The sequence below is a fragment of the Babylonia areolata genome, chromosome 14 (assembly GCF_041734735.1).
Source record: "Babylonia areolata isolate BAREFJ2019XMU chromosome 14, ASM4173473v1, whole genome shotgun sequence".
Taxonomy (NCBI): domain Eukaryota; kingdom Metazoa; phylum Mollusca; class Gastropoda; order Neogastropoda; family Buccinidae; genus Babylonia; species Babylonia areolata.
This window is the reverse complement of record NC_134889.1, coordinates 32,861,075-32,878,367: the sequence shown is the minus strand read 5'-3', so window position 1 is coordinate 32,878,367 and position 17,293 is coordinate 32,861,075. Positions and strand designations below refer to the sequence as shown.

The following is a 17,293-nucleotide window of genomic DNA, read 5'->3' as shown; positions in this document are numbered from 1 at the left end:
AACTTTACCGATAGGAACTACAAAATAGAAGAAACAAGTGCTTTTAGTTTTAACAATATTGTGTGTGTGTGTGTGTGTGTGTGTGTGTGTGTGTGTGTGTGTGTGTGTGTGTGTGTGTGTGTGTGTGTGTGTGTGTGTGTGTGTGTGTGTGTTTCCCACCGGAAAACAGTAAGTGAAATTTAAATGTAGAAACCACCACCAAAAACCCAACATAATTTGACAAAGCATACGTGCTGGTTCCCCACAGCTACCCCCCAGGCACCCTACTTCTTCATCACCAGCAACATCGCATCGTCCGTGGGAGGCAGCATTCACCGCATGGACGTGGAGACCTTCACCAACTACGTTGTCCCCATGAACGGCAGCTTGTATCGGCCCATAGCCGTGGACTATGACCCTGTGGAAGAGACCATCTACTGGACAGAGGTGAGCTGGTGTGGTGTGCCTTGCCAGTTTCAGTTTCAGTTTCAGTAGCTCAAGGAGGCGTCACTGCGTTCAGACAAATCCATATACGTTACACCACATCTGCCAAGCAGATGCCTGACCAGCAGCGTAACCCAACGCGCTTAGTCAGGCCTTGAGAAAAAAAAAAAATCTTGCCAATGAAAGGGAACGGTTTGTTATTTTGTGGGGAAAAAAACAAAAACTACTGCGAACAAATAACCGAACAAAATCTCAAAACTGTAACAGATTCTTGTGCTTTATTTTTCGCGAAATAGAAAAAAAAAGTCATGTGATGTGTGATGAGACTCTTTCTCTGTCTGTGTCTTTGTCTGTGTCTGTCTGTCTGTCTGTCTGTCTGTCTGTCTCTGTCTCTCTCTCTCTCTCTTTCTGCCAAGAACAGATTGGAAGAATAGGCCATGCCTAAAATCTTAATCCTTGAATATAAAAACGTTTGAGTTCTGAGTTCTTAATTCTGTGTGTGTGTGTGTGTGTGTGTGTGTGTGTGTGTGTACAAGTACAAGCACAAGTAATTCAATTATTTGAATGTGAACATCCCGTAATTATTTGCCATGAGTGTTATTAATCACTTCTTGAGCAGTTGTGGAGGTACCAGATACCTTAAATTCTTGTGTTGCGAACTGTTTTTTCGCATACTTGCTGTGTAAAACATTATTATTATTATTATTATTATTAGTGGTGGTAGTCGTAGTATCATCATCATCATCAGCAGCAGCAGCAGCATTAAAAAATGGTCTATAATCTTCTTATCTCCTGTTCTATTCGCTTGTGGTGGTGTTGCTGTTCTGTGCTGTGATATGCTGTGTTGTGTTGCGCTGTTCTGTGCTGTGATATGCTGTGTTGTGTTGCGCTGTTCTGTGCTGTGATACGTTGTGTTGTGTTGCGCTGTTCTGTGCTGGGGTGTGTGTGCTGGATTGCACAATACTACGCACAACACACTGTATTGCGCTATGCTGCTTAGACCTTAGCCTTCCTTACGGCAGCACTGTACTAAAAGTAACTGTGTTCTAACCAGGTGGGTCAACGAAAAGGCATCCAAGGATCTGCTCTCAACGGCAGCGGAATGCATACAGTGCTTAACGCTGGCACCAGTAAGTTTTTGTTTGTTTGTTTGTTTGTTTGTTTTTTGTTTTGTTTTTTTCAGAAACACAGCTTGGTAACTGTCATTGAACAACAACAAGAACAACAACAACAACAACCTTTATTTTAATGTTTGGTCCATGTTTTATTGTTGTTGTTGTTGCTGATATAATCAACTGACATATTTCTTAAATCATTATCCCATGTTCACACACTCACACACACACACACACACACACACACACACACACACGCACATATATATATATGTCTGTGTGTGTGTGTGTGTGTGTGTGTGTGTGTGTGTGTGTGTGTGTGTTTGTTTGTTTGTGTATGTGTATGTGAATGAGAAAATCTGTTGCTCCCCTCAAATGCTTTCGGTATAACGTTCATGGCAAACAAAGATGTTTGTTACGTGTACTTTTCATGCTATAATCGACTTAATTATATTTTTCATCACTATCTTATATATATATATATATATATATATATATATATATATATATATATATATATATATATATATATATATGAGATTTTGTTGCTCCTCGCGAATGCCTACGTTATTAAAAGCGGTGGTGGGGCTTTCGTTTAAAAGGGAAATGTCCATTTCACTGCTATTGGTTTCTTTTCTTCACTGAACCATGGTAATTATCATAAGGAGAAGGGACGTGACCAAGATGCCTGTGATGTGTGGCACCACTGATCGTTGGCCTCGTGTTTCATTCTCGCCCCTCACTTCTGAACACCACTGATGACTCCATTAGAACACCACTGATGACTCCATCAGAACACCACTGATGACTCCATCAGAACACCACTGATGACTCCATTAGAACACCACTATTGACAACACCACTGATGACTCCATCTGAACACCACTATTGACAACACCACTGATGACTCCTTCAGAACACCACTATTGACAACACCACTGATGACTCCACCAGAGCACCACTGATGACTCCACCAGAGCACCACTGATGACTCCACCAGAGCACCACTGATGACTCCACCAGAGCACCACTGATGACTCCATCAGAACACCACTATTGACAACACCACTGATGACTCCATCAGAACACCACTGATGACTCCATCAGAACACCACTGATGACAACACCACTGATGACTCCATCAGAACACCACTGATGACTCCATCAGAACACCACTGATGACTCCATCAGAACACCACTGATGACTCCATCAGAACACGACTGATGACTCCATCAGAACACGACTGATGACTCCATCAGAACACCACTGATGACTCCATCACAACACCACTGATGACTCCACTAGAACACCACTGATGACTCCATCAGAACACGACTGATGACAACACCACTGATGACTCCTTCAGAACACCACTCACGACTCCATCAGAACACCACTATTGACAACACCACTGATGACTCCACTAGAACACCACTGATGATTCCATCAGAACACCACTGATGATTCCATTAGATCACCACTGATGACAACACCACTGATGACTCCATCAGAACACTACTGATGACTCCATCAGAACACCACTGATGACTCCATCAGAACACCACTGATGACTCCATCAGCACACCACTATTGACAACACCACTGATGACTCCACTAGAACACCACTGATGACTCCATCAGAACACCACTGATGACTCCATCAGAACACCACTGATGACTCCATTAGAACACCACTGATGACAACACCACTGATGACTCCATCAGAACACCACTGATGACTCCATCAGAACACCACTGATGACTCCATCAGAACACCACTATTGACAACACCACTGATGACTCCACCAGAGCACCACTGATGACTCCACCAGAACACCACTGATGACTCCACCAGAGCACCACTGATGACTCCATCAGAACACCACTATTGACAACACCACTGATGACTCCATCAGAACACCACTGATGACTCCATCAGAACACCACTGATGACTCCATTAGAACACCACTGATGACTCCATCAGAACACCACTGATGACTCCATTAGAACACCACTGATGACTCCATCAGAACACCACTATTGACAACACCACTGATGACTCCATCAGAACACCACTGATGACTCCATCAGAACACCACTGATGACTCCATCAGAACACCACTGATGACTCCATCAGAACACCACTGATGACTCCATTAGAACACCACTGATGACTCCATCAGAACACCACTGATGACTCCATTAGAACACCACTGATGACTCCATTAGAACACCACTGATGACTCCATCAGAACACGACTGATGACAACACCACTGATGACTCCTTCAGAACACCACTCACGACTCCATCAGAACACCACTATTGACAACACCACTGATGACTCCACTAGAACACCACTGATGACTCCATCAGAACACCACTGATGATTCCATTAGAACACCACTGATGACAACACCACTGATGACTCCATCAGAACACGACTGATGACTCCATCAGAACACCACTTATGACCCCATCAGAACACCACTGATGACTCCATTAGAACACCACTATTGACAACACCACTGATGACTCCATCAGAACACCACTGATGACTCCATCAGAACACCACTATTGACAACACCACTGATGACTCCATCAGAACACCACTGATGACTCCATCAGAACACCACTGATGACTCCATTAGAACACCACTATTGACAACACCACTGATGACTCCATCAGAACACCACTGATGACTCCATCAGAACACCACTGATGACTCCATTAGAACACCACTGATGACTCCATCAGAACACCACTGATGACTCCATCAGAACACCACTGATGACTCCATCAGAACACCACTGATGACAACACCACTGATGACTCCATCAGAACACCACTGATGACTCCATCAGAACACCACTGATGACTCCATTAGAACACCACTATTGACAACACCACTGATGACTCCACCAGAGCACCACTGATGACTCCATCAGAACACCACTATTGACAACACCACTGATGACTCCATCTGAACACCACTGATGACTCCACCAGAGCACCACTGATGACTCCATCAGAACACCACTATTGACAACACCACTGATGACTCCATCAGAACACCACTATTGACAACACCACTGATGACTCCATTAGAACACCACTGATGACCCCATCAGAACACCACTGATGATTCTATTAGAACACCACTGATGACTCCATCAGAACACGACTGATGACTCCATCAGAACACCACTGATGACCCCATCAGAACACCACTTATGACTCCATCAGAACACCACTGATGACTCCATCAGAACACCACTTATGACCCCATCAGAACACCACTGATGACCCCATCAGAACACCACTTATGACTCCATCAGAACACCACTGATGACTCCATCAGAACACCACTGATGACTCCACCAGAACACCACTGATGACTCCACCAGAACACCACTGATGACTCCATCAGAACACCACTTATGACCCCATCAGAACACCACTGATGATGTGATTAAACCACGCACAGCTCGCGTTTGCCGCACAGAATGAAAACGAACCCATGGCAACCAGAGTGTTGTCCTCTGGCAAATTCTAGTTGAAAGAATTCAATTCTGTGCGATGCATTAAGAAACCCTTTCCCAAATTATGCGTCCACTGACTAACGATGTCAAAGATTTATATTCGTTTCAAATCGGTTTATTTCATTTCATTTTATTTTTGTATATCTTATTCATTTATTTTTTTGAACAGGAATCCACAGTTTCAGACAGCAATGTGATTTGCTGCTTGCTCAGGGAAAAAGAAAGTAGTTATTGGTTCTGTTCTTTTGGCGAGCGCCTATAGCATGGATTGTTTCTGTCATCACGTTCACTCCATCATGCCATCTCACCGTCTATCCAGCTTCAGCTGTCGACGGGCTGGCAGTGGATCCTCTGTCCAGACTGATCTTCTACACAGACGCAGGGAGGGATTTGATCGCCATGCTGACCATGTCCACGTTCGCTCACAAGACTATCATCAGCACAGATCTGGACGAGCCTCGAGCTATTGTGCTCAACACTGCGGATGGGTGGGTGTTTTTCCTTTTTTTTTTTTGTTTTTTTTTTTTTGTTTGTTTGTTTGTTTTTGTTGTATTTTTGTGTTGTTGTTTTTTTGTTTTGTTTTTTGCTTTGGGAAAAGCAGGAAAAGAACATACAGATTAGATGTTGTTGTTTTTTTTTGTTGTTGTTTTTTTTTTTTGGGGGGGGGGGTTAGATATATATGTTGGTAATTTCTTTCTTTCTTTCTTTCTGTATTTATTTATTTATTTATTTATTTACTATCTATATAGGCGAGAAAACGGTTGAGACTAACCTGTAGGTGGTGACTTGTCCGATGAAGAGAGTATCCCGACGTTTCGGGCCCTAGGCCCTTCTTCATGGGGAGAAAAATAGAGAATGGAGAAGAAAAGACAGGGCAAAACCAAGACAGAGGTAAAACTCAGAACTGTGAGGAGTAATCAGAGAGAAAAAAAAAAGAAAAGAGAAGAAAAGGGACATAAAAAAAACAGAGAAAAAGGTGAGCAATATTTACAAAGGAAAAGAAGGGGGGATGGTTAAACACAGGAGGGGGGGGGGTGGAGGTGGAAAAAGAGGGTTGTGGTTCGCCAAAAGATGAAAAGGTGTAAGAATATGTGTGCTGGTCAGTGTGTGTGTGTGTGTGTGTGTGTGAAGGGAGAGAAAGAAAACGGAGGGGGGGAGGGAGAGAGAGAGGGAGTGAGAGACAGGGATGGAGGGAGAGACGAAGAGAGAGTGGTGGAGAGGGAGGGGGAGGAGAGAAAAGTGGGGGAGAGAGGAAGGGGGGAGGGAGAGAGAGAGAAAGAGTGTGTGTGTGTCTGAAGGTGGATTACAGGGGGACAGGAGCAGTGAAAAGGGAGGGGAAAAGAGAGAGAGAAGAGGGCCCAGGGCCGCTAGGGGTCCATCACTCTGGTGTTGATGCCTGCAGGCCGGATGGTCCCCAGGCGGCTGATCACGTGGGACTCCATATGTTTGCGTATTCTCTATTGCTCGGGTTCTGCCATACAGCTGCCACCTTTGCCTGGGTGTAGCTGTGCAATGGGCTGTTGAAGTGTTGACCTATAGGGTCACTGTAGTTCAGCCGCATTGAGCGAAGGTGCTCTGAGAAACGCTCATTTAATGATCGGCAGGTCTCACCCACATAGAGCTTGTGGCACAGAGTGCAGGTCAAAATATACACAATGTCCGTTGACTTGCAAGTGTAATTGGGCCGAGGGATGAACTGGCCTTGGGGGTCCACAAAGGTTGTGGAGGCATTGATATGGGCACAGGTCTTACACTTGGCCTCGCCACACGGGCTACATCCAGGGGGAGTGGGGTTACCTGTTTGGTGGCTGAATCTGGTCCTCACAAGTAAGTCACGGAGTTTTTTTCTCTCTCTGGAACGCTATCAGGGGGGGTCTGTGAAAAACCTGTCCAAGGTACGGGTCATTCTGGATGAGGTGGAAGTTTCTCCGGATGATGTGACAGATGGTAAGGTTGTGAGGGTGGTAGGGGATGACTGCCACTGGTCGGTCCTTCCTCTCGACTGGAGTGAGGGCTTCTTGTCTGGGCACCATGCGTGCCCTCTCAAAGGCTCTCTGAACTGTCTGCCTGGGGTACTGCCGTTCCTCAAAGAAGGTACGCATCCTCAGAGCCTGTTCTTCGAAGTCCGAACTGCTGCTGCAGATGCGCTTGAGTCGAAGGAAGTGGGAGTACGGGATGCTGTTTTTGGTGGCTGCTGGGTGACTAGAAGTGAATAGGAGGTAGTAATGAGAGTCAGTAGGTTTGTAGAAGATGGACGTGGAGAGTGTGGGTCTGTTACTATCTATATAGTTAGTTACTTAGTTATTCGAGCTATTTGGAGTTGGTTTACCTAACAACATAGAATGTCAAAAAAAGAAAAACAAAACAAAAACGAGAGTGCCTGTGTGTCTCTGTGTTTGTTTCTGTTTTTGTGTGTTCGTGTAAGGTGTCTGTCAAATTATTCGTTTCGCCAGTTGTGTGTATGTAAATCGTGTTTCAGATTATTGCATATATCTATTTGCCTCTGTGTGCGCGCATATGTGCGCGCGCGCGCGCGCGCGCGTGTGTGTGTGTGTGTGTGTGTGTGTGTGCATGTGTGTGTGTGCGTGTGTGCGTGTGTGCGTGAGTGTGTGTGTGTGTGTGTGTGTGTGTGTCTGTGTGTGTGTGTGTGTGTGTGTGTGTGTGTGTGCGCGCACGTGTGTGTGTGTGTGTGTGTGTGTGTGTGTGTGTGTGTGTGTGTGTGTGCAGAGTGATGTTCTGGACGGACTGGGGAACGGCCGCCAAGATAGAGAGAGCCAACTACGACGGCAGTGACAGAAGGACCCTGGTCAACACTACACTCTATCACCCCAATGCACTCGCCTTGGATATTCCCAGTAAAATTTTCTTGTCGATGTGTTGACCTTTTTTTTTCTTTCTTTCTTTTTTTAAACTGTCTTTCATGAGAGGACACGTGTATTTACATAAATTTTGTGTAAGATAATTTCAAATCATGCATCGACACACACACACGCGCACGCACACACACACACACACACACACACAGATGCAGACAACCCCCGGCCTCCCCTCCCCACGCCCCTCACCTCCCCCGCACCACCACACTCACAGACACAGACATACTCACTCACATACACTCACATAAGAGAGAGAGAGAGAGAGAGGGAGGGAGAGAAAGGGAGGGAGAGAGGGGGAGAGACAGAGAGAGAGGGAGAGAGAGGGAGGGAGAGAGGAAGAGACAGAGGGAGGGAGAGAGGGAAAGGGAGAGAGAGAGAGGGAGAGAGCGAGAGGGAGAGAGAGAGGGAGAGGGAGGGAGAGAGAGGGAGGGAGAGAGAGGAGTGGGGGGGGATCACCACACTCACAGACACAGACATACTCACTCACATACACTCACATAAGAGAGAGAGAGAGAGAGAGAGAGAGGAGAGGGGGGAATCAAAGCTAATGATAATTCTTTTATCATGGGACTTTAATACATACACCGGAAATCAAACACAAAATACACAGAAATCACAATTCCAAGATAGTAATAACAAAGTAAAATTAGATAGATAGGTAAATAAATAGATAAATAAATAAATAAATAAATAAATAAATAATAAAGAAGCAGTACAGTTAACAGAATTGCGACCAATTACAACTTTGCCCTCTGAAAAGCACGGATGCCCCAGTGAGGCCAACAGAGATAAACGTCGCCTGGAACAACAAACACGCGCAATATACCCGTGTTCACAGTTTAGTTCGGCGAACACAACTTCAAGCTGCTGATCGATCGAACGGGTAGTTAATTTTAACCCTTTCACCGCCAGTCTATTTAGAACACAAAATTCCCTTGTGGTATAAACACAGAAATGACAGTAGCTAGGGATAGCTGGGGATTCCCCCTGCGATGTAAAGAAAATTTGGCCTATCCTACCACCGAACATCAAGAGCAGTAGGTTCATGGATAACAGACCAATAAATGGTCACCTTTCAGTGACATGGGTCCTCCACCACGCCTGTGCATAAATGCGAGCTTGGCGGTGAAAGGGTTAATAAAAGAACACAGCTCAGGACACCACGCCATGAGCATCCACATGTCTTTGGTTTACAGATATAAGACAAACAAGTAATAAACTGCAGGCAGCAGTAACAACAACAACAACAAAAATGGGTGGCGCTCTCAGTGCAGCGACACGCTCTCCCTGGAGAGAGCAGCCGGAAATTTCACACAGAGAAATATGTTGTGACAAAAAAAAGTAACACAATACAATATGTGGTTCAAAGTACCTGGGTCCCAGGTACGTTCGTTTATGGTTTCTGTCTTAGCTGATTGAAAGAGCAATGGTTTCTGTCTTGGCTGATTGAAAGAGCAATGGTTTCTGTCTTGGCTGATTGAAAGAGGCAATGGTTTCTGTCTTGGCTGATTGAAAGAGGCAATGGTTTCTGTCTTGGCTGATTGAAAGAGGCAATGGTTTCTGTCTTGGCTGATTGAAAGAGCAATGGCTTCTGTCTTAGCTGATTGAAAGAGGCAATGGTTTCTGTCTTGGCTGATTGAAAGAGGCAATGGTTTCTGTCTTGGCTGATTGAAAGAGGCAATGGTTTCTGTCTTAGCTGATTGAAAGAGGCAATGGTTTCTGTCTTGGCTGATTGAAAGAGGCAATGGTTTCTGTCTTGGCTGATTGAAAGAGCAATGGTTTCTGTCTTGGCTGATTGAAAGAGCAATGGCTTCTGTCTTAGCTGATTGAAAGAGCAATGGCTTCTGTCTTAGCTGATTGAAAGAGGCAATGGTTTCTGTCTTGGCTGATTGAAAGAGGCAATGGTTTCTGTCTTAGCTGATTGAAAGAGGCAATGGTTTCTGTCTTGGCTGATTGAAAGAGGCAATGGTTTCTGTCTTGGCTGATTGAAAGATTGGTTGGTGCATATCTGTTATGCATATGTGTGTGTATGTGTGAATGTGTGTCTGCATGTTTTACATTTATTTACTTATTTATCATCATTGTTTTTTTGTTTTTGTTTTTTTGTTTGTTTTTTTTATTCATTTATTTATTTATTTATTTATTTATCTATTATGATTATTATTATTATGATTATGATTATGATTATTATTATTGTTATTATTATTATTATTATTATTATTATTATTATTATTATTATTATTATTATTATTATTATTATTATTATTCCTTTTTTTGTACGCTTATAGTTGAATTCATCAAGTTTTTTGCGCCTTATACATATTAGTAGTAGTAGTAGTTCTTTTTTTATGTATTTATCTTTTTTTTCTCAAGGCCTGACTAAGCGCGTTGGGTTACTCTGCTGGTCAGACATCTGCTTGGCAGATGTGGTGTAGCGTATATGAATTTGTCCGAACGCAGTGACGCCTCCTTGAGCTACTGATACTGAAACTGAAACTGATTGAAAGAGCAATGGCTTCTGAAAGAGGAATGGTTTCTGTCTTAGCTGATTAAAAGAGCAATGGTTTCTGTCTTAGATGATTGAAAGAGCAATAGTTTTTGTCCTAGCTGATTCAAAGAGCAATGGTTTTGTCCTAGCTGATTGAAAGAGCAATATTTTTTGTCCTAGCTGATTGAAAGAGCAATGGTTTTTGTCCTAGCTGATTGAAAGAGCAATAGTTTTTGTCTTTGTATTTACCGTGCTGCACGTGAAACGCCTGCATGATTGTTCACACCCACACCACAACACAACACGGGGTACCACACACGACAAACACCCACATCTCTCTGTACCCTATGCACATAGGTTTACCTATTGTGTTCCAGACAACCGTTTGTACTGGGCGGACGCTGGCACGGACCGCGTGGAGTGGTGTGACATGGAGGGTGGCTACAGATACCGCATTCTGACCCTGAACAGTTACCACCATTTCTTTGGTCTGACGCGTCTCCACAACTACCTCTACATCACAGACTGGTATTCGATGTATGTCACAGTTTTCAGTTTCAGTTTCAGTTTCGGTTTCTCGAGGAGACGTCACTGCGTTCGAACAAAATTCATTATATGTTACACCACATCTGCTGGGCAGATGCCTGACCAGCAGCATAACCCAACGGGCGTTGTCAGGCCTTGAGTGCATGCATATATATTTGTGTACCTGTCAGTGTGGATTTCGTTTACAGAATTTTGCCAGAAGACAACCCCCCACCCCCAGTCCTATTCCCCCCCCCCCGGCTTTTTTCTTTTTTTTTCTTTTTTTTTGCCACGGGTTCTTTTTTCAGTGCGCAAAGTGCGTGCTGCACACAGGACCTCGGTTTATCGTCTCATCTGAATGACTAGACGCTCAGTTTGATTTTCCAGTCAAACGTGGGAGAAAGGGCGAGAGCGGGATTCGAACCCAGACCCTCACGGACTCTGCACTGGCAGATTAGTGACTTCTTTAACCACTCTGAATGCTTCCCCTAAATGACAAGGAACAGAGAAGTAAATAGTGAATACAATAGTGATAAGATAATATCTTTGTAGATCCAAGATGGCCATTTTATACAACACCTTCTTGGTGGCAGTGCTTGTTGTGGCCAGGTGATGACTCAGCTAAACCAGGTGAGTTTTGAAACACGTCAAAATTGTAAATGGTGTCTCTTGATTACTAGTTCAGGTCAGATTTGGAACACGTCTAAATTGTAAATGGTGTCTCTTGATTACTAGTTCAGGTGAGATTTGGAACACGTTTAAATTGTAAATGGTGTCTTTTGATTACTAGACCAGGTGAGATTTGGAACACGTCTAAATTGTAAATGGTGTCTTTTCATTACTAGACCAGGTGAGATTTGGAACACGTCAAAATTGTAAATTGTGTCTCTTGATTACAAGTTCAGGTCAGATTTGGAATACGTTTAAATTGTAAATGGTGTCTCCTGATCACTAGACCAAGTGAGATTGGGAACACGTCTAAATTGTAAATGTCTCCTAATTACTAGACCAGGTGAGATTGGGAACACGTCTAAATTGTAAATGGTGTCTCTTAATCACTAGACCAGGTGAGATTGGGAACACGTCTAAATTGTAAATGGCGTCTCTTAATCACTAGACCAGGTGAGATTGGGAACACGTCTAAATTGTAAATGGTGTCTCTTGATTACTAGACCAAGTGAGATTGGGAACAAGTCTAAATTGTAAATGGTGTCTAGTTCAGGTCAGATTGGGAACACGTCTAAATTGTAAATGGTGTCTCTTGATTACTAGTTCAGGTGAGATTTGGAACACGTTTAAATTGTAAATGGTGTCTTTTGATTACTAGATCAGGTGAGATTTGGAACACGTCTAAATTGTAAATGGTGTCTTTTGATTACTAGACCAGGTGAGATTTGGAACACGTCAAAATTGTAAATGGTGTCTCTTGATTACTAATTCAGGTCAGATTTGGAACACGTTTAAGTTGTAAATGGTGTCTCTTAATCACTAGACCAAGTGATATTAGGAACACGTTTAAATTGTAAATGTCTCCTTATTACTAGACCAGGTGAGATTGGGAACACGTCTAAATTGTTAATGGTGTCTCTTGATTACTAGACCAAGTGAGATTGGGAACACGTTTAAATTGTAAATGGTGTCGCTTGATTACTAGACCAAGTGAGATTGGAAACACATCTAAATTGTAAATGGTGTCTCTTGATCACTAGACCAGGTGAAATTGGGAACACGTTTAAGTTGTAAATGGTGTCTCATGATTACTAGACCAGGTGAGATTTGGAACACGTTTAAGTTGTAAATGGTGTCTCTTGATTACTAGACCAGGTGAGATTAGGAACACGTTTAAGTTGTAAATGTCTCCTGATTACTAGACCAGGTGAGATTGGGAACACGTTTAAGTTGTAAATGTCTCCTGATTACTAGACCAGGTGAGATTGGGAACACGTCTAAATTGTAAATGTCTCCTGATTTCTAGACCAGGTGAGACTGGGAACACGTTTAAGTTGTAAATGGTGTCTCTTTATCATTTACGTGAACAGTGAACACAATTATAATGAACAATATCTTTGTAGATCTAAGTAAAGGCCATTTTACACAACATTTCCTTCGTGGCAGTACGTGTTGTAAGTGGTGCTTCTAGATCATTTTCCATGAGGAGGAAGTGCACTGCCATTGCCAAGATTCCTGACTATTCCACAGGGGACGAAATGCAATGACATCAGTCACACAGTATATTCTCCCTAACAGCGAATTCATATTATCCTCAGTTTGTTTTTGAAGGGTCTATATCCTTCTCGACAAAAAAAAATCACCATATTCTCTCAAAATCTCCACATTCTCTCAACATCACCACTATCCCACACGAAAATCAAAATTGGACAACTATTTTCGATTTGGACAAACATCAGATTTAAAGCAAAATCAAAGCATGACTTGGAGACAGTTCAGACCAGTCCGAGAATGGGAAGAAACAAAGTTTACAGAACAATGTTATCCCCAGATTTCAAAACATCAGCAAAACCTAAAAACCACTGAAGTACAGGCTGGGTGTGTCCAGACAGATTGCGACAGTACCGTCCCCTTGATGGGTCCTGGAGTTAGAAAGACGTCTGTATTGGACATCACATGGAAGAATTGAAATGTAAATGAAAAAAATAACAAACAAACAAACAAACAAAAAACAAAAAAAACTACACCATACTCATACCTGTCCACTCATGGCTTTGACCCAGTCATGCTTTTCATAAAATGCATTTAAAAATCGAAATATTTTCTATATATCCGGGTGTCCCCCCAAAAAGTGAACCGCTTTTTGACAAATATTTTCTCATGGATAGAGAAACCGAATTGATTGAAAATATTCACACAGTAACCTTAGGGTATCATCAACAAGTCTCCAAAATATCTAAAAGTTCGGACGCAAATTATGCGAGTATTGGCAAATGAATTTGGTTTCTCTGTGACTGAGAAAATACTTGTCAAAAAGCGGTTCACTTTTTGGGGGACACCCGAGATATATTATGGTGTGTGCATTATTATGGTTTGCCACTAAAGGATGTTTCAGCCACACATGCACCCTGAAGACCCTTAAAAGGGCGTGAGAAAACAATCAATGTGTAGGCATCATTTCCCAACTGGCCCTTAGCTTTTTGCCTAGCCTTTTAGGTGAATGGTGGATTCATTCAATGACAGCAGATCAAATCCAAATACAGCACCATATACCTGACTTCACATCTCTTTTATCATTTACGACAGTCTTATCACAATGCAATAGAGCGCTTCGCAAACAGCACACACAGTATCAGTATCAGTAGCTCAAGGAGGCGTCACTGCGTTCGGTCAAATCCATATACGCTACACCACATCTGTCAAGCAGATGCCTGACCAGCAGCGTAACCCAACGCGCTTAGTCAGGCCTTGAGAAAAAAAAAAAAGAAAAAAAATAACAAAAATAAATGAATTTAAATAAATAAATAATAATAGATAAATACATAAAAAATACTACTAGTACTACTAATACTAATTATAAGGCGCATAATCTTGAACACACAAACACACACAAATACACACACAAACTCTCTCTCTCTCTCTCTCTCTCTCTCTCTCTCTCTCTCTATATATATATATATATATATATATATATATATATATATATATATATATATATATATATGAGGAAGCTAAGTAATCTTTACCCAAAGCAGCATTCATATGTTAACACTCTCATTCAGTGATAAGGTCTACGAACAGGAGACTTTTGCATACTTGCATGGTATCCATTTCTGTCATCATGAACAGACGTACATCAGCCCAAAGCATGGTGGTCCGTGTGGACATCGACACTGCCATTGCCACAGCGCATGCGTACGCGACAGGAATGCGTCTCAATGACATCCATGTTGTTGATCCCCTACAGTATTTGAACAACAGTAAGTTGATTGGGATGTTTTTGTCAGTCTGCCTGTCTGCCCTGTTGTATGTGTTGTTGTTGTTTTTTTCCTTTTGTCTTCTGTTTCTTCTTATTATTGTCTTTTTGTGTTTTTTTTTTTTTTTGGTACACTCACAGTTGACTTCATCCATTTTTTGCACCTTATAAATATTATTATTAGTAGTAGTAGTTCTTTTTTTATGTATGATTTATTTCTTTTTTTGTTTGTTTGCTTGTTTGTTTTGTGTTGTTATTTTATTTTATTTTATTTTTTCCTTTTTTTTTCTTTTTTTTTCCCTTTCTTCTCAAGGCCTGACTAAGCGCGTTGGGTTATGCTGCTGTCAGGCATCTGCTTTGCAGATGTGTGTAGCGTATATGGATTTTACCGAACGCAGTGACGCCTCCTTGAGCTACTGATACTGATACTGATACTTCAGTTTCACTTGCAAAGGTGTTCGATGTTGCTATATAAACCAGTCTGTTGTCTCTGCACTTGACTTAAATATGAGTTTTTGTTCTTTTCCACCCGTTTTTTGCTGTATTTGTACTTTGTATTTGTATATCTCTGTGTGAAATTCGGGCTGCTCTCCCCAGGGAGAGCGCGTCGCTATACTACAGCGCCACCCATTATTTTGTATTTTCCTGCGTGCAGTTTTTTGTTTGTTTGTGTGTTTTTTTCCCTACCGAAGTGAATTTTCTACATAATTTTGCCAGGAACAACCCTTTTGTTGTCGTGGGTTCTTTTACGTGCGCTAAGTGCATGTTGCACACGGGACCTCGGTTTATCATCTCATCCGAATGACTAGCGTCCAGACCACCACTGAAGGTCCAGTGGAGGGGGAGAAAATATCGGCGGCTGAGCCGTGATTCGAACCAGCGCACTCATATTCTCACGCTTCCTAGGCGGACGCGTTACCTCTAGGCCATCACTCCACTAGAGCTGTTGTTGAATGATTGAAATATCAACCAGACTACTATAATGAATGAATTCCAGGATAAAGACACGTTTATGCGGACGTCCAGGACATTTACGAGCACAGGTGAGTATTTAAGGTCATATTTTTTTCACAGTTACAGTTTCAGTTTCTCAAAGAATCGTCACTGCGTTCGGACAAATCCACATACGCTACACCGCATTTGCTAGGCAGATGCCTGACAGCAGCATAACCCAACGCGCTTGTCAGGCCTTGAGTGCATGCTTATGTATTTGTGTGCCAATCAAAGTGGCTTTTTGTTTGTTTGTTTGTTTTTGCATAATTTTGCAAGAGAACAACACTCTCGTTGCCATGGGTTCTTTTTCAGTGCGCCAAGTGCGTGCTGCACACGGGACTTTGGTTTATCGTCTCATCCGAATGACTATTGGAATTGGAATTCATTCATTAAGGCCAAAGCCCCATATGAAGGGGTATGAACATAACAACATTTTCTAATATATATATATATATATATATATATATATATATATATATATATATATATACATCCGAATGACTAGACGCTCAATTTGATTTTCAAGTCAAACTTGGGAGAAAGGGCGAGATCGGGATTCGAACCCACACCCTCACGGACTCTCTGTATTGGCAGATGAGCGTCTTAATCATTTTGCCACCTTCCTCCTGGTTTTTCACGATGGCATGGCAGGGAACGTCATCCTTCGTCATTTGATGACCTCATCCAGGTGGTAATGGCTGTGGAAATGACAACGGGGGCTGTGACGTGTTTTGCATCCCGTTGTCAAGCAACAGCAGCAAATGCGCATGTCCTGATGGCCAGACTCTGACCATGAACCAGACCTCCTGTGTGGTGGACGGTATGTCAACCAGTTATTAATCATTTAGTAAACTACTCTACAGTCAGTCAGTCAGTCGTTCAGTTGGTCAGACAGTCAGTCAGTCGGGGGCGTGGGAGGGGGGGATGTGTGTGTGTGTGTGTGTGTGTGTGTGTGTGTGTGTGTGTGTGTGTGTGTGTGTGTGTGTGTACATATTCATATGTATGTGTATGTGTGAGTGTGTGTGAGAAATAGAGTGCAATCGGGCATGTGTGCGTGCCAGTACACATACGTACATACATGTGTGTGTGTGTGTGTGTGTGTGAGAGAGAGAGAGAGAGAGAGAGAGAGAGAGAGATACAACTTTCTACATTTTAACCGGCTTGATCAAAAATACTACTAGCATAACTTTCCCGACATACCGACATCTACATCAAACGATAACAAGGCGTGAATCCCGAGAAAGGAAAGAGAGAGGGGGGAGGGGAAGAGACAAGGAGCTTCTACACCAGATCTGCTTGCCAGACCAAAGATCACATCAGCAGAACTTGTGGCCGTCGCGGAAAGGGTTGGGAGAGAGATGAGACAGAGGAGGTGGGAAGTGGGGGTGGGGGTGGTGGTAAAGGG

General features: G+C 42.8%; 1 protein-coding gene across 2 annotated transcripts in view; it reads left to right on the top strand.

Annotated features, from left to right (window-relative positions):
* Positions 1–17,293, top strand: part of LOC143289997 (uncharacterized) — a 58,470-nt gene that overhangs the window by 16,588 nt on the left and 24,589 nt on the right. For both annotated transcript variants that reach the window (XM_076599295.1, XM_076599294.1), the window contains exons 4-10: positions 248–426; positions 1,478–1,553; positions 5,401–5,569; positions 7,809–7,936; positions 10,823–10,982; positions 14,769–14,899; positions 16,577–16,708. In XM_076599295.1, coding sequence (XP_076455410.1) covers positions 248–426; positions 1,478–1,553; positions 5,401–5,569; positions 7,809–7,936; positions 10,823–10,982; positions 14,769–14,899; positions 16,577–16,708 — 975 coding nt within the window. The remainder of the gene's footprint in view (positions 1–247; positions 427–1,477; positions 1,554–5,400; positions 5,570–7,808; positions 7,937–10,822; positions 10,983–14,768; positions 14,900–16,576; positions 16,709–17,293) is intronic.